General features: G+C 40.0%; 1 protein-coding gene across 1 annotated transcript in view; it reads right to left on the bottom strand.

The window, feature by feature from the left end:
* odad2 (outer dynein arm docking complex subunit 2) overlaps window positions 1-21,669 on the bottom strand; it is a 36,135-nt gene extending 14,466 nt beyond the window's left edge. The window contains exons 1-14 of the mRNA XM_030079631.1: window positions 21,446-21,669; window positions 20,934-21,091; window positions 20,212-20,413; window positions 19,890-19,996; window positions 19,096-19,232; window positions 18,008-18,124; window positions 14,331-14,551; window positions 13,586-13,729; window positions 12,407-12,560; window positions 6,409-6,555; window positions 5,796-6,005; window positions 4,301-4,531; window positions 3,783-3,893; window positions 3,447-3,601 (exon numbers count right to left, since the gene is read on the bottom strand). Of these exons, the coding sequence (XP_029935491.1) occupies window positions 3,447-3,601; window positions 3,783-3,893; window positions 4,301-4,531; window positions 5,796-6,005; window positions 6,409-6,555; window positions 12,407-12,560; window positions 13,586-13,729; window positions 14,331-14,551; window positions 18,008-18,124; window positions 19,096-19,232; window positions 19,890-19,996; window positions 20,212-20,413; window positions 20,934-21,091; window positions 21,446-21,669 (2,318 nt within the window). The remainder of the gene's footprint in view (window positions 1-3,446; window positions 3,602-3,782; window positions 3,894-4,300; window positions 4,532-5,795; window positions 6,006-6,408; window positions 6,556-12,406; window positions 12,561-13,585; window positions 13,730-14,330; window positions 14,552-18,007; window positions 18,125-19,095; window positions 19,233-19,889; window positions 19,997-20,211; window positions 20,414-20,933; window positions 21,092-21,445) is intronic.
* Between the last annotated feature and the right edge of the window lie 3,041 nt (window positions 21,670-24,710).

The following is a 24,710-nucleotide window of genomic DNA, read 5'->3' as shown; positions in this document are numbered from 1 at the left end:
ACCTTGGGAAACAGGTTCAAGAGTATAAATCTTTTCTTTTTTTTAATCTGCACAAAATAATGTGTCAGTGTCTCCTAGCAGGACTTTAACAGAGGGGTTTCCCTTGTACATATAACCTTGGCCCAGGCAGAGCCCCTTCTGTAATATTGAAAAACATAAGCTCGGGACATTAAGGCAATGTGTGCTTTAAACAAACAAGCTTAAGTTATGAATGTAATTATATTTCAGGGCATCAATCATCTCTCATTTTGATGCATCATTAATCAGGCAAATGGCTAACATATGCTGCTGCTAGTCTTGAGTAGAGGTCTCCCTCTCTGCCTCTATACTATCCAGACCATGCTAAACATCACTCAGACAAAAAATGCTGTTTGCAATGGGCCACAAGGTCTGTTTCAGCTGTCCGTGCACTTAATGAAAAAAGAAAAAAAAAAAAAACTTCTCCTTGTCCTCTTGTTACTGTTGTAGTAAAATGTATTCCAAAATGATTTTCATTTCAGCACGCTACTCCACCTATGATTGATTCTGAAATGAGTGTGCACCCCTGAAACTCTGCTACCATTAGAAGCCTTTTCCTTTTGACAGTAATGGCTCAATCATCTCATTCCGAGCATTTGCCTGACCTTGACATTTTTATAAGTGACTCAAATAACCCCAGGAGAGTCCAAAAAAAAAAAAAAAAAAAAACGATCCACTTACAAATTTTTGTGTGCATTAAAAATACTTGCCATACACCATGCTTTTCTCCTGAAGAGGTGGCCAAATTCTACCTTTGTTCATACCCAACAGGTTCTGTTGTCCAAAATAAACAAAATAAGGCACAACACACAAAAGAAAGAAACACTAAATAGTAAATTTGTATCTATGTTACAACCCCTAAGTTCTCTCACTGACATACCTTGGCTAAATATTACATTACCCATAATGAGAATGAGGGCAACGTTCAAAGTCTTTTGATGTTTGCAAATGAAGTTTGACTAATTGTTGTTTGCATGCGGTTAATAGTATCATTATCATCATTCTTTTTATTGTTGTTATCATTATTACTATTATTATTACCGTTTTGCGTAGCAACAATGTTATGAGTAATTACTCTAGGGCACAGAGCCCGTACTGGAAGCAAGTGTACTAAGCTGCCATATTATTCATGGCCAGTGCAGTTAACTTGTTTCATAACAACAATACTGCTACTACTTCTACTACAACAACAACAACTACTACTACTACTACCACTATTACTACTCAAAATAATAATAAGCTTTATTTAAACAGCACTTTTCTTAACATTGTCACAAAGTTCTAAACTAAAGAACAATAAAACAACCATGAAACAATAATAATACAATATAAATAAATAAATTGATTAAAATAAATCAAAACTCATAGAGAGATTACAGCTTTTTTTTTTTTTTTTTTTTTCAATGTTTTAAAGAAGAGATTCAAGAGCAGCAATGGATTTAGTACACCTAATCTCAGCAGTTATGTCGCTCCAAAGTTTGGGGGCCTGGACTACAAAAGCATAATAGCCCTTAGTCACCAGTTGGGTTCTGGGAACGACAAGAGGGCCACTATCAGCTGATCTAACAGAGCACCCAGGCTCATATGGGGTTAGTAGATCCTAAATATAATTAGGGGCGTGGTCCTGTAAAGCCTTGAAAGTCGACAAAATTTTAAAATTTTATTACCATGCTAAGCAGGAGTCAGAAGGGTCCCCAGTCTGTGTCATTTGTGTTGATTATTTTAAAGCCTTTTTGATCAGAACTGATTTTGATATGCAATGTTGCTTAGAAGCAGAGGAATGAAGAGTTTAAAACGAAAATTTTGTTGCCTGAAAATACAATAATAAATGTGTTGCCATATGAGCCTCTTTCAAGTTTTAATGTATAAAGGTTTAATCTACTGATTGTAGTTCCTGACCTTGGCCAAAGAAACTGTGATCTGTCCACCTAGTTTTAAAGACAGGCAATTGGCATGCTTCTGTAATGGAATCCTTACTTAATTGATTGTGGCAACAGACACTCGGTTCCAGTTGGGAGGACTTAACTTAGAATCTAAATGTAGGATATCATTCTGTCAGTTATGATATATGAAGTGCAGAAAGACCCATGCGAGTGCTACTGCGCCTTTTTCTTGTTATTTTTAGAATTCCACTGCAATTTGAATTATATAGCATTTCTGAGTCAGAAGCAAAACATTTCCACATAATCGTTACCTCAACAGAAAACTTTAAAACTCCAAAAACACTCCTGTCGTAAAAATTATTAACAGACAATGTCTTATCAGTTTCTTGGCTCCATTGTGGAAAATAGGCCTTGAATTTATTATGAGGTTACCGTGGTATTAAATCAGTGCATGTGGGTTATATCTTAGGTCCCAAGCCTCACACTGAATAAGAAAATAAATACAGCAAATCATTCTTTCATGGGAATACCACTGGAAATGTATTGGGCTGCCACGGCACGGTCTCTGGGCATTATTTATTTTAGAGGAAAAATTACTTACTTTAAAGTCATCTGACACTAAGGTAAAAGCCAAGAACCATTCCAGAAATGTCACTGCTGAAGGAACTAGACTGAATGACACTTAAATAAACGTCTGCCATACATGACAAATGACTAAAGGCTTTGTCAAGTTGCCTTTTCTGACATTAGAAAATCGCCATCTCAAGGCTTATTCTTCCAGTGTGCCTACTTCTTGTTCAGTACCAGGGAGGCACTGTCTTAACCAGCACATCACTGGAGACTATAAAATCAGCACCTCTATTTCATCTTTTGTTAACAGTGGAAAGGAGTGCATTCCACCAGCAAACACTCACATAAAAGATCACAGCTAATAGAACCCGTACAAAAACTTTATCTTTTACCCAAATAATCACTTCAACCGGGCACACTATAGAGGAGAGGGAGAGGGAGATATGACAACAGCATGAGAGTGGAAAAAGTGACACAACCAGCATATGAACGAATGAGAGCTGCCATAAAAGCAGCATATGTGATGATTGCACGATGACGCTAATGCACCCAAGAGTCAACTAAGCCCCTAAATACTGTTGCAGGCCTTTTCAGAGAGTACCATACTCACTTGTACTCACATATGACTGCTGCTAACCACATAAACCTACTGTATTTTCCAAACGTGATGGGGATGTGGGTGAAATGGTTAATTGCTATTAACCCCTGTCTAAATGGAGGCTCATTAGGTGGCTGTTCCTATGGAGGTGATTTGTCAAAGTCACACAAATCTGTTACCACTAATTACAAACACATATTCATACATCTGAAAACATGGGTCCATTCCATACCCCTGGTATGTTAAATGCAGCACTCCTCAGAAACAGTAGTAAACACCCGAGTGCTGCCTAGTTAGCACGCATTTGTATGTGTGTATTTTTGTGTCAGTGTGTTTTAATGAGAGGTAATAAGGTGAGACTCTAAACCCAGGCATACTTAGCCACATTCTCCATGCTGATGGAGCACTTCCAGATGGCCCCCGTGGTGGCGGCTAGGAGCTGCTTGTTGTCGACTTTGTTCAGCAGCAAAACCAGAGGCTGGAGCCCTTCATACTGACGCACCAGGTCACGGGTTTGCTTATCTTCTGCACACTGCAGAGCAAAATAGACAGTCAAGGTGTCAAGATGTATATTAACTTCCTCTATAGTCTGGGCCAAATTAGGAAGACGTTTTCTGCCCTTTATTCTATTTTTGTTCTTTTTTTTCATACCTAGAATATGTGTGCATCCAGATGAGATACTGTATGCAGACTGCTAAAAAAAAAAAAGCTACCTTGAAGATTGCACTAGCACAGTGCATTTGAAGCTCTTGGTTGTCACAACTGAGGGTTTTGACCAAATCCTTGATCATGCCCTCAGTCTGAATTGCAATCCTGCAGCTTCTCTGTAACAGACAGACAAAAAACAGCTCACATAAAAATTAATTAAGTCTATAAAAATGTTGTATATATGCCAGAACCTCACATTTTTGCTGTTTTTCATGTCCTCATATTTTGTCATGTGTTATGTTCAGCATATATCATATTTTATGATCTTCATTTTCAGACTTTATAAATTTCACATTTTGTTTCATCTTGTGCCTATTTTTCATTCAATCCTTTGATTCTGTATGCTGTTATGCCGTATATATTTCATGTGCATACATATTCTTATAATTCTACTTAAAACGTTATAATGTAATTCTTCTTATATTCTTTTTTTGCTTCTTTGCTATATCCCTCTACTGTTTCACAGAGTTGCAGGTTTTAAACACTACAGGCATGTCAAGTAATCATGAGTGGTCCCATTCACCTCAGAGGCACACTCCTGTAAGGTGCCCACCACAGGGATGAGCATATTCTCATGGGGCAACTTGAGTAGGCGTCCCAGCAGAGGGATGCCCCCAGCTTTCCGGATGGCTTCCTTGTTCCTGGTACTCTTGCTGCAGCTCCACAGTGCGAGAACTCCACAGCGGGCCACCTCAACATCCCTCTCCTGCTCTGCAGTTGGTGTGGCCAAATCAGGAATGTCCAGCAGCTTTACCTGATCATAGAGATAAATACAAGGACTAACATGTGGGTAAACATGACAGTAAATACAAACACATACACAATCTGTGCAGCTAAACAGGCAGACCACACACATGTATGCACAAGCAGAAACCCACATGCAGACATGCACACAAACTCCATGAACCTGACTCAAATTCAAGGACTCAGAAAATTTCACTGGCTGGACTGGAGTGATAATGGACGTTTCCAGATGAGAATAGCAAGTTGTTGGCTGTGATGAGGGGCATAATTAAAATTCTATTACCGCTGAGTCTGAAAGAATTAAAAAGCCAGAGATGCTGGGAGTGGAAAACCGTCAAGGCAGATGTTGATGTTAGGCCAGAAAAGCCCTGTGTGATGGTTTATGGCCATCATTCAGTGTTCTAATCCATAGTTCCTGGCCAGTGAGACAGAGCAGGCAAAGCTATTACACACTGCACAGTTCAAAGGTGGCCTCGTAGCATAGCGTGAAATTAATCTGCCTCTGTGAGTGACTTGCACATGAGAACATCCGATTTGGGGCTGAGGAAAATATACAAGGCATGGAGGCTTTAATCACAGGTCCCTCTGTCAATAAACATGAATGCAGGTCGGGGGATGTCAGGGACATTCTATCTGTTTTACCGCTGAACCCACTGTGGTGTTTTCAAAGGCTTGGTGAAAAAGGGATGGACGGGCAACTAGCTGGCAGCTGACATACAGTGTGAAAAGGGCATAAAAAGGGATGGGCTTCACTATGCATTGAAATACTTACCACATCCTTACCACATCCTGGCTATGTCATATACCATATAGACAGAAAGCAAATAGTAAGGAAGAGTTCACTTATGCTGTATGAAAGTGATCCACTTTTCAATCTGTAAAAGTAGGGTTCTGTGTAGCACCTGCAAACTGTTCTAGTACGACATTGTTCTCAAAAGCTTCTCATCACAAACACATACATGTCCAAGGAGGCACTTAGTGCCTTTAGCTTGTCTGTAATTTATTCCAAATGAGCTCTCAGCTTATTTAATGGAAAATATCTGCAAAAACTAGGACATATTTGAAATTTTGTTGTTAATGGTGAAAGTGAAAGTGAAACAGTGAAAGTAAGCTCTGGCCTACAATTTTCTCTGTTGCTGCACTTCACAACAATAATGGAGTACGAAACTCTCTGCTTTGTTTTTTTTTTTTTTTGGTAACTCTCTGCTTTGTTTTTCTTGCTATACTAACCAGGACTTGTATTTTCTCCTTAGTTTCACTGTGCTTTGACTCACCAATCTCATGATGCCTCCATACTGCCTGATGGTCCTCCTTGCTCTGCGGAACTTGGCCACATTAGCGATGGTCTCTGCAGCGAGGGCCTTAAGGTCCTTGACCAGTGAGTCCAGACTCTTCACCATGGACTGCAAGCCACACAGGTCAGCAATGGCCCGACGCATCTGAGAGTTGTTACTTATCTCTCTTAGGATCTTAAGAGATCCAATCTATTCACACAGACACACCAAACATCCTCATTCAGCAATAAAATAACCACAAAAAAAAAAAAAAAACAGCAGGCATGTTTTCAGATAGAAGACAAACAGTTCTACCTAACGCCAACATGAGGTATCCATCTGTATTGGGGGAGGATAGTAATAACTAGTAACTAAACATTCGCCCACATTCCCACTAAAAATAGATAGAGCAAAATGCCTCAATAAAAGCAGGTTAAAAAGCACCCACACATATCATTAGGTATATTGGAGAGTAATTGCTACCCTGTGTCTTTAAAGGCATGCTCTCTACCCCACACTACTGCTTCTCCGGCTAAAACACAGGCTGGCACACAGGACTGGCTGTGTTCAGGCCTGCAGGCCATCCAGGTCCAGCTTTGGCATGGTTACTCACTTTGCATCTGATTTCTTTTGTATCCAGCAAGTTAAGGAGGACTTCAAGGCCACCTTCATCCCGGATGGCCAGTTGGCAAGTCTCCTGCACTAAATTAAAGTCCCTCATGGCGCACAGAACAAGCACAGTGGCCGTCTGGTTGCCTCGCTGAAATAATAATGCCAAGCACGAATGAATGAAAACAGCAGAGAGAGAAAGACAGTGAGAGAGAGAGAGACAGATAGAGAAAGAGAAAATTAAACATTAAACAGACATTTGGAAAAGGGAATGAGGAGGATACAGACCTCCCTTCTCTCCTCCACCCCCTTCCCTTCCTCCATCATTTCCCTCCATAATACCACTCCTGCTGGGGTTGTTTTGTTTATACCACAGCCTGGTAAGTGTTTAGCTTTGTGGTGGTAAACACTGATGGAAAGAAACTATTTGCTAACAGAGCACTGTGTTCTGACTACAGAGCTGAGGCCAGAAACCATTAGACAATGACCTAAGATGAAAAAGAACACCATCAGCATTGAAACTTTTAAACTAATAATGAGTACGCATTTCAAAAAGACAATCTATTTTGACAGTTGCTATATACACACACAACATTTTAGATTTGGGTCCTGACAATTAGCAACTTAGTAACTACAGCACTACTAAGTCAACAAGTGGTTTTGGGGGGTGGGGGGGCTGTTCTTTGATTTAAGTTCAAGCGCCTCTGTGCACATGGGACTGGAAATTGAGGCAATTAAGTTTTATTGCCTCTTAACTACAATGTGCTCACTGAAAAAATTAAGAGACAATATAGAGATTTAAAATAGGTCATATGTGGTCAAACACTGCTGTAGTGGCACTGATCCTGACTCGACTTTCTTCTTTTGTGCTACATTTAGTGTCCAAATACATGCTGTCGTTTTTCAGATTCTCCTCACACTACATAGATCTACATAATGTCCTGGTTGTGGGGGAAGTTGACAGCATTGTGGCACAGAACATAACAATCTTAGGGTTAGGTCATGGAGGTATTCAAAGTTCTGTTCAGGCAGTAATGGCTTTTTTATAGGCCTATATTTAGTCTGTATCATATGTAGTTGCATAACAAACTTTGTTGACGTGCAATGGTTTTGATCATGAAGGGGGGAAAAATCAGTAGTCAGATGGAAACAGAAGTTCATGGCAGTAGGTAGAAAATACAACAGTAAGCTGTTGTAACACTAGACGTGCTACACAGCTTTGATATGCGACACTGAAAGTCCAGTCCAAAATCTCCTGGCAAGTGAACAATCAAATATTATTCCTTTTTTCACAGAGGTTTAAATGTGCCACAGATAGACTTTTCATTTGGTGGATTCAAGGCTGCCTTTACTGTTCTGAGATTTATAAGTTTTATTAGTTGCACACTTCATAAACATTTCAGACTTCAGGACCATCCTAAACCGAAGATTTCAGCCAAACATTAGAATTTAACATGTCCTGCTATCAGCTATCCATATAAGTAGAAAATAGCCCATCAATATATAGAAGGCTGGTGGAGTAATCTGTTTCATGCAGCTGTGGGAGGGGCCAACTCATCAGTGTAGGCCTAAACCACAATCTCAAGTGGTGTTTGATCATATCTCCCCCAAAAAGAAGTGCTCTGACACACTGGGATAACGGGCACATGTGTTCCCCATATCATGACGCTAGCCTAAATGTGAACCATTTGCCCATTAACAGCAGTGGATCTACTGCTTCCTTTGTCTCCTCCATTCTGACTCTTCAAAGGATTCGGCAGGCTAGGTTCATACCTTGTAAAACCAACACACAAAAAAGGCTACGTTTAGGAGTGATAGCTGAGAGAACAGAAAACAGATCATATGCTTTCATTTCTGTTAGCTTTGGTCTTGAAGTATTGTAGACATTCTTTAAAACATTGACAACATCTGACGATCTTTTATGGTGGAGGATCTTTGACTCTCCATCAGTATGATAGGGGCAGATGCTCAAAGTGGAACGAATTCAACCACTCTTCGACCTTGGTGCAAGAGTTTTTTGAAAGCAGGCTAATATATCTGTGTTGTCTGTGTGGGAACATATTAAATTGAATAAGATACTGCATGTCATTTCCACTTGATTTGGTGTTTAAAATGTTAATATGGAATAACAATACTGATTGATTTTTATGTTGAATATGGCGATATTCATTTAGGCCCTTTTTAATCCAGGTGAAATCTTACTTATGTTTCAGTTTGCTTCATAAACTTGAATGAAGCTTCGCCATTCAATACCAGTGCGGTTCAACAATAACAACATTAGCGATTAATGTCCCAATAAATTACACGCAAAGGAATAAAAGACATTTCAATGATGGCACAAATCACAGAAACTGACAGAAGATTTGTAAAATATTTCATGACTTGGTGTGTGTAGTTCAGTGCCAATGTATATAGCAATTATTTGTAATGAGACTGCATTTTAGCGAAAACTGCAACAGCAACTGCAGGCACCTTCAAATGAAGAGAACTGTGACAATTCTCGTCTTTCTGTCTTCTCCTCTGAGAATAATTGTGACATTTACACAACACTTCAATAGGAAGATCATAATCATTAATCAGTACTGTAATGAAAAATCCTCTGCTGATGATTAAAGACAGATGCATAAATGATTTAGCCCCCCTGTGCAATTATGAGATCAAAATAGGATTTATAAGAGATTGCATGCCATGAAGAATCAAATTACATTAATGGTGTGAACTTGATATCAGCCACTTACAGGTGCTTTACACATTTTGTCTCTTCTTTTACTGCAGGTGTCTCAGACTTAGCTACTAAATAACTGAAGCCTTCACATTACTGAATGGAGTTCTTATTCTAGTCTGGTTCCTCTGCAGCATCAGACTGTACTCTGCAGACACGGACTGCCCTGCTTGAGCCAGTCTAAACCTATAAATCACAGCAGTAACCATGTGTGAGTAGGATTGAGGTTGATAAGGCTGTCAGTGATACCCTGTTGACCCCACGCCACTTCCTTAACATGCTAACAGCGTACGTTGGGTATATGTATTTGTCTAGGCTTGTGCAGTGGCAGCGGAGGTGAATGTACATGCTGAGTGTACGTGTCTACAATGAGTGTGTGTGTGTGTCTTTAACACTGGACTGGTGACAGGTGGATTCTGGCCACTGCCTCTGCTTCATAGACCTCAGTGTAAGAGAGAAGTGCTGGGTCTTGGCAGAGGTCGAGTCCTGGAGGATGCATGAGGTTTCATAGTTCTCTGCTGTCCAGAGCAGACTCAGAGGGAAGGCTACTAATGAAAAGAACAAACCTGACCTCCTGCTCTCTTATGGGCAAGGAAAAAAGGAAAAAATGAATGATTAGTGGTAGTTTCTTACTTCATATTTGACATAAGATCTCCTATAAAATAAAACTTGATCACTTAACTGGCCCTGGTGTTTTACAATTAGGGCAGTGCATGCTGAGCAAACGTCTAGCGGGGTTCTCCTTTTGAAAAGTTGCTTAACTCATGAGAATTAAATTATGCAATTATTCTTGTAAGATAATTCTCCAGATTAGACATGTTGTAAATGTATTACATGGGTTGAAAATTAAGAGGTTTTGACAGAGTGTTATGGTTCTTAAAATGGCATCACCGATGCTTAACTACTTACAGTATAATTAGTTACAAATTCACCTCTGGTGAGAAAATTAGCTGACACTGCACTGGAGGCAGGATTACTTTTAGTGTTGCAATTAGGGGAATGGTTCTCAAGAGAAATCACTGGGGCAGTAGTACTGTGACTGCCCAGCAGAGGGAGAGCAACCTTAGTGAGGGCTGAAAATGATATCTATGTGATTACAGGACTCAGTTTGCTAATCCACTTTTACACTGTGCATTCACCAAGGTGTGATTAAATACTCTTATAAACACCATACCAAAACTACTGGGAAAGGTTGGTATTAACTTAATTAATTTAAAGTGTTGCCTGATAAATCAAAATTTTGCTGTGACTATAAATTCTAAATTCTGCAAGAAATTACAGCACACAGTTTTCAGTTCAAGTGTTTATATATGTTAAATTTATGATAAAATGAAAGTAGTGTCATAGTCATATTATTGAGAAATACTTACTACTACTATTGTGATGATGGTGATGATGATAACAATAATAATAATAATAATAATAAAAACATAGTGACATTTTTATACTAGCAACATCACAGTGAGAAAGCACCCTTTTACATAGACTGAATTATGTCAATATGCCTCTTATATGCCTCTTTTATATATAGAAATCTTATATATATGCACCCACATGTGCACACACACAAACTAAATACACACACATAGACTGCAGGATTTTGAGGGAGCCCACATAATCATGTTACAGGCATAGACGTCCAGTCATACAGGTATCTAAGCAAACACATTAGAAGCCTAGGCAAATACACTTACATAAATAACATTTAACTACAAAACAGAGCATTCCATGTGTCACTTAATGAAAGTTTTAAACTTCCTAGAGTAAAAATGTCTGTCTATAGTGTTAAAGGAAGAAAAAAAATCTCCTCCTAAAATAAAACAGATATTTAACTTGGCTCATGGTGAGTTTCAGCTTCTGATGGTAATGATATTATAAAATAACTACTGGACAAACCCCATAAATAACTGCACAGTGTGGTTTCTAGAAAGATAGAAGGCTGGGACATGTTGGTTACTGCAGTGCTGCATCTTGTTGAAGCAGGGGCACACACAACCCTAAAGCTCACGCCACAATCCCGCTGAAATGTATAAAATACACAAACACAGCGAGGTTTCTCTATCTGAAATTGCCCTGTTTCATATCATTTACATCTTGTCCTTCCTTTTTGGAAAGGAATAGCAACCCGCTTTTAGAGTGGGAATTTCCTTCCATTATATTCTATTTTGTTAAGCTAAAAATATCTACCTAAAATTGAACTTTGCAGCACTGTTTTCTATTTGAGATTTACTTGGTTGCCCTGTGAATGATCTTATTAACCACCAAGTCACAAAACTCAGCACACAAATCTTTTGGTAATATCTAATAATCCTTTTCATAAATTCACAAAAAACTGTAATGTAGACTATTTTTCCATATTGAAATGACATTAGCTCATTTAATATTCTTCTTTAAAATTGAAAGCACTTGTGCTGACGCTGCAGCGTTTAAACTCTTTATTATTGTTGAATGGGTAGGAACAGGTTTGCAATGTATAGAAAAACAAAATCCTGTCAAAATAAAGTGAGTGCAGTCAGTTCTACCATGTTCTAGTCAAATGATATTGTCCAGACAAATGAACGGGTATCCACCAAGTGAGGTGGGGCGATCTCCAAAGTCAAGTGGTCGGAGGCATTCCCAGTCAGTCTGGGTCATTGGCGTTTCTGTCCTCTTTGCTTTTCCTCCCATGTTTTGACACATTAATATTCACCATATGCCCTGTCAGACCTATCACAGGCAAGCTTCATTTTTATGCTTCTGTGGTGTGGGCAAACAGAGTGTACAGCTGCTGCCGTCAGGCAGCTCTTTCCCCTGTGCCTTGGCTCACATGTGCAACCAAACAGGCCTGTGTCAGAAACCAGGAATCCATGAGCCGGGCCAACCACTTCAATAAGCATCCTTCCATAAAGCTTTGCTTTAAACGGAGCACCCTATACTTTATTCATTTCACGTCCACTTTCTATTGATTGGCAACTTTATGTGACGTTATTGACGCAAAACAGACAGGTGGAATTATGCTGTAATTGTTTTCAATGATATTGTGTGCTGCTATATAGCCATCCTAAGTTCTACAATCATGGCTAAATCTTATTTTGACTGTCATCAAGAGGCAGTGTATGAAGTCTGAACATTCTCAGGTCAGCATAAAAAAATCCTAGAAAAGAGCAGAGATTTTACTGTTTCCTGTCAGTAGTGAACTGTTCTTGCCTGCAGTAAGTACAACTCTCTCTACAAAGCGGTATTTTGGGTTCAGTTGTAGCCAAGGCAGTGTGTGGTTGTGTGCATGGTGGCTTTACTGTACCTTGAGGTACCTGACCAGTTTCTGGATCTGCCAGTATTCAGAGGGCAGGTCTGTGTTGCTCTCAGGACGGCGTTCTGGCTGCTCCTCATCTTCCTCACTCTCAGACGAACTCTCGCTGAAAGCCTCCGCCAGCATGACTCCAACTGGGGTCTTACTGAACACAAAAGGCAGATAACAGTGTACTTAAAAAGCAATTAACAATCTGCAAAAGTAAGGGATTGAGTAAAACTAGACAATGCGTTCAGACAAAAGAATGGAAAGAATAACATCACAAACTTGTGAATATCAAAACACAATTTTTAGTGACCCAGTTCCAAGTTCTCCCTTCCTGTATTTTAATTGGAAAAACAGCTTGGTCATCCTACACAAGGAGATCCATTAAAGCCTCTTACAGAAATTCAAGTGTCAAGTTTGAACTTCCTCAGGATCTAAGCAGCAGGGAAATAAAGACTGGAATAAAGTAATGGGAAGACTGGAGTCGTCATCATGCACAGAGCAGGGACTCTCTTTGCAACCATACATGCAAACAGAAATGCAGATGGCTTTTTAAAGTCACCCAGGCCACTTGGATAACTATATCATGAAAATTGGGCACTGCGGAGCAATGAAATTTGGTACACATTCAAATGGGGCCATGGGGAGACAGTTCCCATGTACACAGATAGCATTTCCAGTGGAGGCAATTATCAGAGGAAGCCGGCCGATATGAGTGAGTCTTTTCCAGGCAGCAATGTGATAAACATCGAACAAGGCCTTCATTAGCAGCCAGGCAGACCCACTAAGTCCTGGTTGGTGTGCAGTCACTACTATCACTGGGTGGATGCTCCCTGTACTCCCTATCACGTGTGCTGTCTGATGAGCAGCAAAAAATGCTGTAACAGAACAGTGGCAAAAACCAGCCCAGTAATTTTATTATGCTTGTGGCCTGTATACATTGGCAGACACAATTATGGTCGCAGCAGGGGAGTTTTGGTTGCCAGGAGTCAAAGGCAAGAAAAGTGTACATCAGTCTATACACTGGCTCTTATTCTATACAATGGCTCATATACTTCCAGTTTTCACTTTCCACTGCAAAAATTACCACTGGTGACAGAGCTCTTTTCTATGATTAAATCTTATGTAAGTTAGTCCATCTGCTGAGGAAAGTCTGCCCCAAAAGGTCTCATTCAGAACACTTACGTCTTCTGCGAGGACTGTCGCCCAGGTGAAGAGGACACTGAGAAATCAGCCTTTTTCTTGCTGTCTGATCTCAGCATCTTCTTCTGTATCTTTCCAGACTTCTCCTTCCCAGAGCCCATTCTGTGTTTCTTTTCTTCTGTCCCACTGTAATGATATGAAATAAGGGTCATTATGCCTGTTTCTATTTTGGAAATTGTTATTTTTCTAACATAATCATTACTTAATAATTTGAGACAAGAATTCACTGGGCTTTTTTTCTTTTCTTTTCTTTTTTTTTTTTTTTTTTTTTAGCAATTTAGATACTTTTATCCTGAGCCAGTTTCTCCTCAAGTGGGTACAGTTATCACAAGGTACAGCTGCAACAGCTCAAACCTTGCTAGATCTATTTATCAATCAAAGACCATATGCAATAGATCTTTTGGGGGTTTTACTAAGACTTCACCCAAGTTTTCTGTCTGTAATTGGGCAGAAAGGGTTTCCACACTGTGAACGCATCCATTAACTTAGATCATTGTATGATCACGAATATTTGCGCTTGCCCTAAAATTTATAAACCATATAACCATCTCTTTATAATGTGTGACTGCTGGCATGCAGAGCAGACACACTGCGCACATGTGGCTTGACTCCGGCATCACCCCCATCTAAAGCTCACGTCTTGAACCAGAAAGCGCCCCATCATGCACAGTACGTGGTAGCCTGACAATATTTCAAGACGCATCTTACGAGTGGAATTATCACATACTCATAGGGAGACATGAGACCAGGGCTCTTCCATCTTGGAGATGGTTCTAATTTTGTCTTGCCGCCTGGCTTGTTCGGGGTATGCTGTTGTCTCGCCCTCTCATGCACATTCTTTTCCTGATGCTCGTAAGACCTCTGGGGTTGGCCTTGTTCCTCCGCATCAACTGATTCCACATGTTGGACTTTTTTTGTTGATGGAAGTTCTTCTTGAACTGCAAAATCCTGTTGGTGACGGGAAAAAGAAGGGGGTTGTGGAGTGGGGAAAAAGACCTCTCAATCTGCACCAAAATGCTAGCAGCAAGATATACAGTAAATGTTGATCGTAAAGTTATATGTAGTTGGGTTATTACAAAAACAGTGTGCTCTTTAAAAGTAGCCAATCTGATTGTGATTCTTCTAAGGCTGTGAGACATATTTTCCACGCAACATCCGACATGATGATGCTTCTTTCTTGATGAATAATTGGAGACAAATTACATATTAACACTTCAGCATGTGTTGACTACAGCAAGTAACCATGGTTCCGAAACAGCATCACTGATGCTTACAAATATGAAATTCACATAAAAACTGTTTCTCTCAACAATCCCCAGGCCTGGATAACAATTCAGCCGCTATTGAGCTATTGGAATAAAATATACATTCCCAGTGCTTTACACAGAAGAGGTCCCCCTCTGTTAATTGGCTGAACAGTATCAAAAAGTTTATTGTTACTGTACATTCCTCGACCTAAAGCCTTTCAGCTTGGCACAGACAAAGTAGAGCCTTTGTGTCACTGCTATTCAGCAATGATTTTTTGAAGTTTTGAAGGTCTTTTTGCCTAATTTTACAACCTACATAAGAATGCCAACAAGACACATATGAATGGTTTGCAGGCAGGAGCATTTTAATCACAGACACCTGCTATGCAGAAATAGCGCAGACTGTCATTGGTCGCTAGGAGCTCAAGTCTTTCTTATTTTTTTTAAGGGCAGGGAAAAAGAATTAAGATGTATTTCTACGGGTTGTGTTCACACACCAGCTGGAGCCAAGTATGCCCAGTCACTTTTCCAAAGACTTGTTTTTCATAAAACACAAAGTGACCTGCTATTGGAAACATACAAGCCAATTCATTCCACTACAGTGCAACAGTCTGATTTTATTAAGGTATCCGACCCCCTTTAATTCTATTATACGTGAAATGAACAACGTCCATGTGCTACAGCAGGAGGAAACACTCCAGATTCTATGGCATGCCACAGTAAAGGACCTGATTACAGGTGCCTTTCTGCATCAGAGCACACTGAAGTCCAGCAGACAAATCCCATGTTAAGCAGGACTGACGCCTGCAACCCCAAAACGTTTCTTAGCAAACATTTTCATAGCAGGCGACATTCAATCATTAGCACTTGACTTACAGTATTTCTTCATTTGCCTTGTTTTTTCCAAGTCTGCATTTCGACACTAAATTCTAAAACTCAACTATTTACATATGTTTGGGGTAGACTTGTATCTAATTACTTGATCCACACTGATGGAAAATCAGCAGGGCAGCAAATCTGCAGCCACTGGCCATAAAATATCTGTCAGTGGCGAGACTCAAGCATTTTCTACTGAGTGATTATGACAGTGAAGCAGTCTATATTAATTTCAGGATCTGAATAACAAAAAAAAATCTACAACTCAGAGAGTAAGTTTGCTTTTTAGTGAGTGTGTCGTGCATGTAAATACACAGCATGTCCAATTTCCAATCACGCTGTGATGTCAAAATGAATCCACAACACTACGAGGAGAAGTCGAGTCTGTTTCCTCCCTGTGTTGCAGCCTTCCTCTCCTTTGGCTGCCTCTGCTTATTTGATTGAGGCTGTCTAATCTAATACAACTGTTAAAAAAGATCTGCTTCCTCACACTGGAAACGAGCAGATATGTTTGGATATTAGGTGTTGTTATCTTTGGCTATCGCCTTCCAAGTTTGAGCTCTCCACATTGCAATCAGAGAACTGGGCTGGAGCTGTGCGAGATTGTGTTTCTGACAGAGACCACTGCTATTCCTCTCTCAAATTAAAACTGGAATGGATCTTGTCCTCAAGAGTGGCTGCAATCACTTAGTGTCTGAACATTTCATAATCTACGATGTAGGATGCCTATTGCACCATTGTTTTGACATACAATTGTCAGCGATCAATCACATGAATTTGAAAAATAGCAGTGCTTTATAAAGTTGAACCTTAATAAAGAGGCGATTAGCTCAATTTAGGGCAGCCAGAAATATTCAATAATTGTAGAAAGTAGAACAAATTTTACTGGACATCGCAAGGAAAACTTCAAAGGAGCTGAAGAGGAAAAAGATTTTGACAATGATTTGTGTCTCCACAAACTCATTCACAGCTCTTTTTTTTTTTTTTTTTTTTTTTTTTTTTTTTTTACTGCTGCTGTCTATCATTTTTAGATCATTCAGACTAAAGGCATCACTCTTCACATAGGACTCATAAAACATAAAAGCCTGGATGTCCTTTTTTACACGGTTCAGCCTGGCACGATTCATTGGTTTATTAAAGCCTTCACTTACCCCAGCTCTCTGCTGCTTTCTGAGTTCTATCACCCACTGTAAAAAAGTCACACTGACCGACCACAATTTGACAGATATCAGGGAAGCTCTATTCTACTGTGTACGCTACATGGACCTAGTATAATGTTATTTCAAAGGGGTTGAACATTAATGGCTAAAGATGCCTTACAGCAGTAAATGTCCCTGTAACATCCAGGCATTTCACTATAATGTGTGCAGAAAATCCCTTTGGGCAATTAGACTTCAAAAAGCATTTTAATTTTGTTAAAAGACTGCTTTTGTATTGAGCTTTTGTCCGAAAGCACTTCACATACTGAATAGTTCAGTGAAATCATTTGGCCCTTACCATGCAGAATAGTTTCGAAAAATCATTGGGAAAAATACATATCCATGTCAACACTAGTTTGCATCTGCAAATCCAATTACTCCGATAGATGTACTTTTGATTCTTTCTTTGAGAGTAAGATTTGCACAGTGGGCAAATCATGTGGTTCTTAATCATATTTACATTTTGTTTGGCTGAGAATAACATTTTGACTATATAAGAATAAAAAAAAAAAAAAAAAACAGCATAGTGATCAGCTTTCCTTCCACACAGAGCAGGCGCTGTCTGTGTAGTCTGGATGTCTGATGAGCTTGTGATGATGCCACATTTTCCAACAAACATCAGAGTGAGTGAGAAAAAAACATGTTCATACTTTTAAATGATTAACAGATTTTTGAGAGCTGCTGGTATCAATTATTAAAGTGATTTGTTATGTCATCAAATCACCTAAGCAGGAAATAGCACTACTGAATGAATCATGCATATTTCAGCCTCTGAAAACTGGCTGTTTTGACACTGGAACACTGAGGAGGTCGCATCAGAAATGTTTCAACAAAGTGACAACCAGACACTAGCTCACTAGTGAGGAACAGCTCAGACACTGATTACACAATCCTAACTCACTCTAAACACATGAGTCACATAGCATCAGTGATCAAATCAGCGGTTTGGAGAGAAGAGCCTTGTTCATGGGACAAAGAGGCATTTCAACACTCACTTCTGTGTTTTGGGAGCTAAAATTCAAGGCCATAGAGGAAGTCTTGATAAGTTGATGTTAACTGCATCTGCCTAAATTCCACTGTACCTGCTTGTTTATATTCTCAGCAAAGTGGGGAGACCTGCTCTTCAGAAGTGTTACCAAGTCTTTGTGCATTTCACTTGTTCGCTCATAGGCATTCTCTTCCCCCTCCTGTTTTATGCCCTGTGAAAACAAAGTTGAAAACAGCTTCATTAATGCTAAAACCACAATTATAATGTTACCCACATGTCTGCTGGAATAGCTGAGGTTGATGAGAGCTCAGAGTATCACCAGGCAGCCTAAAAAGGGGAAGTGTAAAACCATGTAAACCACTAAATTATGTCTAAGACCCTCCCAGTCTTTGAGGTTTCATTTGCATCAATGTCGCCCATTTGGAAACACACGTGTTTAGGGTGTAGATTTTTGACCTTAGCTGAACCATTTCCAGGTGAAGAAATATGGACAGGAAACGTATGACTTGTCAGCAAAGTCACTGAAAGTGTGAAAGGTGCTGCGGCATGCAAAACCTTCACTTCGGACTGATTGCACACACATTCAGAGAGATTCCTCACATTTGGCAAGCATTTGGAATCTCTCTGTGCAGTAGTAAGCATTTCACTTTTCAGCAACACAATTCAGTGACAATGTTTCAGAAATTGTCATCATTAATAGTTTGATATAGGAGCACTGTATTATTTAGTAGGTCTTAGATTCGACTGTGTCAGCTGTCCATTTTGCAATTGTGCATTACTTCAGTAGCCTAGTAAATGGGATGATTACACCAAATAAGGTATTTTTTCAATTTACCACTATGTTATAAGATGACTGGAGGACTATTGGTAGCAGTTGTTTGGTAGTGGGATATAGAAGTACCTCTAAATTAGGGTTAGACAGAAACAAATATAGTCCTTCAAATATTCTCAAAATCACTTGGAGCTCTAAATACTGAACCTACAGAAAATCTCTACCAATTAATTAATTATACAATGGATAGTGGTCTGTCGACAAGCCTATCTGTCAAAAAGTTTGTTTGCCGTGAAACTATATTAGTGAAAGGTGTCCTTAATTTCCTTGTTATCACACAGAATGAGAGGTCAAAGTTACAGTGGTTGTTGCTGATGCAGTTCTCATTGACTTTATCTTCTTTGCCTCACCCCGTTTAGGAAAACTCCAGCTGTGCTGCAGGTGATGTAGAGTGTCTCAGTGTCACACGGCTCAATCACAAGGTAACAAATATCACCATGCACCTGCCTCCATGGAGGGGTCCGGCAGCCATTGGAAAATTCATAATCTAAAAAAAAGAGAAAAAAAAGACTGACGCCTAGAGAAACACTGCAATAAACTGTCATTTGTACTGCTGGTTGAAATCAGGTCACAACACAATTGTCCTCAAAGAAGGAGCAGGAAAAAAGAGTGAAAACTTTCATTGGATGAAAGAATGCAGCAAAAGGAGAAATCTTCCCATGTGCCGGGCTGCCAAAGAAGATGACATATCACTCGGCACAGGACAGGTCTGACATATGAGCCCAGGTTAGAGCCATAGTTTCACTCCCTATATAAATCACTCACCAAAAAAAAAAAAAAAAAAACAGGGCCATATTGTGACACCACATATTTTAAGGATGCTTGGCATCACAGGTTTGCAGAGCATCTGCACAGGTTTCAATTCAAGCTAAGAAAAAGATGACAAATTTTTCAAGGGCTGCAGTTTTTTAACATGGTGTGTATGGTGTACATCCCTGAATGATTAGCTGTTATGGCATGGCAAATCTGCTGCAAGTAAATAAATTGATTAATGTCTTAGTAAACTGGAATCTGACGGATATAATGACTTCCATGTTTTTTGTGGGGGACAGAACACAGTCTTTTTATGCTTTGGAATATCTGGTATTAACCTAATGGCAATTGCTTTTCTTGCAACCCAGTGAAATGTGGAGATAATTCAAACCTGATGTGTATCGAACTGACTTCAACACCCTCTTTTCCCCTTCACTGCAGAAGTGTTTCAACAGCTCCACTTCATTCTTCACTGCGGCCGGGCTAAGCCTTACTTCTCTGTAATGAAAATGTCGAAAAACAAAATAAAGCAAACAGCCAGTTGATTTGAGTTCATTCATGGTTCTGTCTCTTAACCAGCTGCCTCTTCTAATCAGAAACAACCACATGTTGCAGCAAATCCACTTGGATCAGAGTGAAAGAGGATTGCCGTGGAAGATGGATAGATAACTTGATTGAATGCAGAAAGAGGAGGAGATAAGAAAGGCACCTACTGGGAGATCTTTTTGAGGGAGTTGCTGAGGAGCTGGTTGTCCAGATGTTGAAGCAAGAAGAACAGCTTAACCTTGAGTGCAGAATCTGCTGCCTGGTCCTCTTGTTTCACTTTGTCCACCAGACGCAGCACAAAGTTGTCTTCGCCCTCAAGCACAGTCGCAAAGCTGGGACCCAGAATCTTTACCACAGGATCTCTATTTTCTGAACAGTTCAAAAAGTTAGCTTTACACTAAATTCTACAAGTGGGTCTGAAAATGTGAAAAATGTGAAACTCATAATGTCCTTGATACTGGATGTTCCTACATGACAAGAGCTTAAGTTAGTTTTAATGAGTCTACGTCCCAAAGAAAGGCTAGATCCATGACTACATTCACCTTATGAACCCAATGAAAAATGCAGCAGGCCGATTTAGTATGTTTTTTCCCCTCAAACCAATGTAAAATACTGGCAATGAAAACAGACTATGTTTAACCATCCTCATCTTGTATTCCTCTGTCAGACAAATACATATTAACATGTCTGTTTTTGGTCTTGGCCTGCAGTAAATATATATCCATAAAGAATGACAAACATAATCTGATGGCAGTATAATTGAATGGAAGTACAGGATAACAAGGAGGACAAACAAATTTAAGTCTGTGGGTTATGGAAGTACACTAGCAGCTGGACTACTTATGATGCAAATGGGATTCAAATCTCATCCTGTGGTCAACATGCTTACCTTCGAGACATGCTCGAACCTCCTTCAGCTTCTTATCGTTTGCCAGCTGAACTAGTTTAGAAAGCTGGCTAAAGCTGCGTGCAAAAATAGTAGGAGGGGAGAGCTGCAACAAGGGATGCCCTTCACTGTCTTTTTCCTGGGACTGTACAGTTGGGCCACTAAAGAGAAAAGATGTTGTTAATATCACTCACAGTGTTGTTTTGTTGTACAGCATTTGCGCCAGGTCACTTTAGAGAGATCACAGTCTGTGTTAGCATTTTGCACTTGTCTGCTCCCATAATATCAGTTCGATGCTAACCATGCACACAAAGCCAAAGGACAGCACATTCTGATGAAATGGGCTGGAATGTTTTAAGTCTCACTGAAGTTGAAAAGCAAATTAATTATAGCGCACTGCCATGAGCATTGCTAAGGTAAAATACATTTGGACACCATGGTGACAACGTATCCTGCACACACATAATGCTGAAAGCACATGGCTGGACGGCTGCCTCACCCTTGATTAGACCAACCTGATGTCATAGTCTGTTTTGAAATCAGAAGCCACTAAGGTGGTACTCCACTGCAGAGGCTCCTTGAACACATGCTTTGCCTCCTGTGGGTGTCTGGAACTGAACTGCTCCACAAAGCTCAGGATCTCTTTCAACAAGGACTCATTGATGGGTGTAATCTCCAGTTTGCCGGTGCCAGAGCTGGCCGTGGTCCACTGGGCCGCCCTGGTCAGTGATGCCCCCATTGCGTTGGCTGGGATTTTCTGAAACTTCAAGTGAGTAACATTAAGAGCATTATTATTAGCAGGCCAAGCACTTAGCATGTAGCATTTTAGCTTAACTCAGTTCAGCTCTTAGTTTGACTTTCATGCTCTAATGCTTAAGAAAACAAGTAAAAGCAGCTTCATAGTTTACAACCAAACATATAAACATGTTTGAAATTAATTCATATAATTTCTCCCATCCCTGTTTGTAACTATAGAAGCTACAGAAATACAATATCGCTGTTGTTACTGCTATTCCTATATGGACTTACATACTTCATGGTGGCAAACATACAAGCTAATATTCCTGTCTTCCAAATGTCAGTTTTTAAATTCACATTAACGTTGCTGTATCTGTCCATAAATTATTGTAACGTTAGGTAAAACCCAACACACACGTCTGCAGTTCCGTTTCTTTAGAATAGATGTGAATTAACTGGCTATCATTAGCAAGATAACGAGTTAATTAGCGTTAAATTAGGTTAAAACCATAGATATTGAATTTTAAAACCAACTCTAACGTCAGTGGACGGCAGCTTACGGTGACCGTTGCTGAGGCTGAAACAGCAGTTGTGTGGTTTCCCTTTTCAACAGAAGATACGGTTTCACACAAGGGGCTGTTTTCATCATAAATATGTGCTTTATAGCAAACTTACCCCGTTTTTCAAGTGGCGTTTTACTCGGAGAAAAACTGGGCTACACCTGTGTGATAGCCCTCCACGGTTTCTATGGGAACCGCACGCTCCCTCCCTCAGCCGCCTCCTCTGGTTGCTATGCTGCAGCCAAACACAACGGAACGAGAGTTGGGTCAAAAGTCATTAAAGCGCAAACGTTCAATGAAACTTTTTTTTTCAACTGACCTCCACCGTCTTTATCTTTCTGCATCCTCCTGTTTCTCTATCTGCTGTGGTTTGCATTTTTTTTTTTTACCTAATAAGCTACCTTAATATTTGTATTGCTCTTGTTTGACCTTTTTATGCAGCTTTTTTATTTTGCTTTCTGATTATCCTGCTTTGCTGTGTCTGTCAAAGCATTTTGTAAACTCTGTTTTAAAGGTGTTATATAAATAAAGCTTATTACTATCATTATTATCGCTTCCAGAAAGTAGTGACAGAGCTCTATGAGATAGTGTAGCAGCATGATATTTATGTACCTATGTCAAATGAGACTAACTTTGGATGTTTTGGTGCTGAGACGCTGCATGGTCAAAGAAACTCACAAATGTCGAGTCAAATGGTGTTATAATAACAAAATCACTGTATGCTTTCCTTTTAGAGTGTCCACACAACGTCCACACAACCACATATTTGAGAGCCTATTTCCTCTCCGACTACTGGTTTGGCAGTATTCTGGAGACAAACACTGGGTAGTGAAAACAGTCTATTTGGGTTAGGATTTTCTCTGTTTAGACACAGCAAATAAGTTCAGGCAGTTCAAAGTTAATAAGCCTGACGCCAATCAAGAAGTGATTCAAGTCACAAAGGTAGGCTATATGTTTAGCCTTATCCTTGACAGAGAAAAACAAATAAAAAATACTTTCAAGTGTAATGTCACTGAAATTGGCATTGCACTTTGAGGTTGTAAATAGCCTCTATTTCTGTTCTCTCTGACATGTGAAATAAGCACAACTTTTTTTTGTCTTCTTTAGTCATTGTTTCAAAGTGGATGGTATGCTATTGGACAGGGACTCATATGAATCATAAAGTGTACCTTACATGTACTACAATGGTTTTGCCATCATGTCAATTAAACCTCAAATTAGTGCAGCCACTGGTAATGAACAGGCTGTATCCTACTCAGGATGCTGGAAAAAACATACGATTCCTGAGCCTTTTGATTGTCCGCACTGAAACCAGCCTCACTCAGAAGTGATATATAAGACAGCTGATGGGGCTAATCTGAAAAAGAAACATAGCTCCAACCAGTTCAGGCCTCAAAATATGGCGGCTGGCTCCTAGGAGTTCAAGCATGGTCCCAGACACAAAATTTATTACCGGGGTGCAGACATGTTTTCATTCAATTGGGATAAATCCCCCTTTCCCTCTTCATCCTGACTTAAAGAAATGGCAGCGCAATTTGTGCAAATCAACTCTGTTTCTTGCCGTATTGTCTGGCAGCTGCCCACCCGTGGTGTCCTATGACCGACTGGAATGACAACACATATAAGAGCAGGAATATCCCATGGGCAATAAAACCGCTGATTTCCTCTGGTGCTTGTCTTGCTCGACGCTCTGTGTCTGCCAGGAGAGCCGGTGGCGCAGAGACCTTTCCCTCTCTGCCTGCCCTGCATAGCAGCACAGCAGGTGGAACTATTTTGTCTCCTGAACCGTTAGGGTAGGCTGGACTGAGTCTGTGTGTAAATCAATCACCACATATCCCCCGGGGGGAAGAGAAGTAGTAGCTCATCTGTGGTATCAAGAGAGATCATTCTGGATGTTGTTGTTGTTAGAGGGCTGAATTTATGAGTTTGCTTCCCCCTCCAGGTATTTTATTTGGAACAAGGGATGGCTATCTAAATTAAGAGGCATTGAGAATCCACGTAGCTGCAGCGGGTTGCAGGAGCTGGAGGGCCGAGGGCAGTGGAGGTAGATACACTCAATTCAAACAGAAAGAAAAGGTGGATATATAGTGTGTGTATGTGTTTAAGAGAGAAAGACTGTATGTGGATGTGTGTGCGGGAAAAAGAGGAATGAAGAGAGATGCAAGGCCAAAAGAAAAAAAGCAAGAGAGAGCAGGATAAATGAGGTTCTTAATACATCTAACCCAGGGTCTCATTAGCGAGCCTAATTGCTGTTCGTTAAAAGGGATTAAATGAAACAGTCTGCCCAGCCTGGGTCTTTTACAAAGTAAAACAAATATGCTCTGTGCTCAGAAGCACCTGCTGGGTCTTAGATGTTTTTGAGACTAAAACCTAATACAGCATAATAAACACAACCACTCTCCATGCCATTTCTCCGATGCAAGAGCGGAACTTGTTGATTGAGCCGCATGGAAACATGCTGACGACACAGACTCAGTTACTG

Source organism: Myripristis murdjan, chromosome 20, assembly GCF_902150065.1.
Source record: "Myripristis murdjan chromosome 20, fMyrMur1.1, whole genome shotgun sequence".
Classification (NCBI taxonomy): domain Eukaryota; kingdom Metazoa; phylum Chordata; class Actinopteri; order Holocentriformes; family Holocentridae; genus Myripristis; species Myripristis murdjan.
This window is presented reverse-complemented; position numbering and strand designations above follow the sequence as displayed.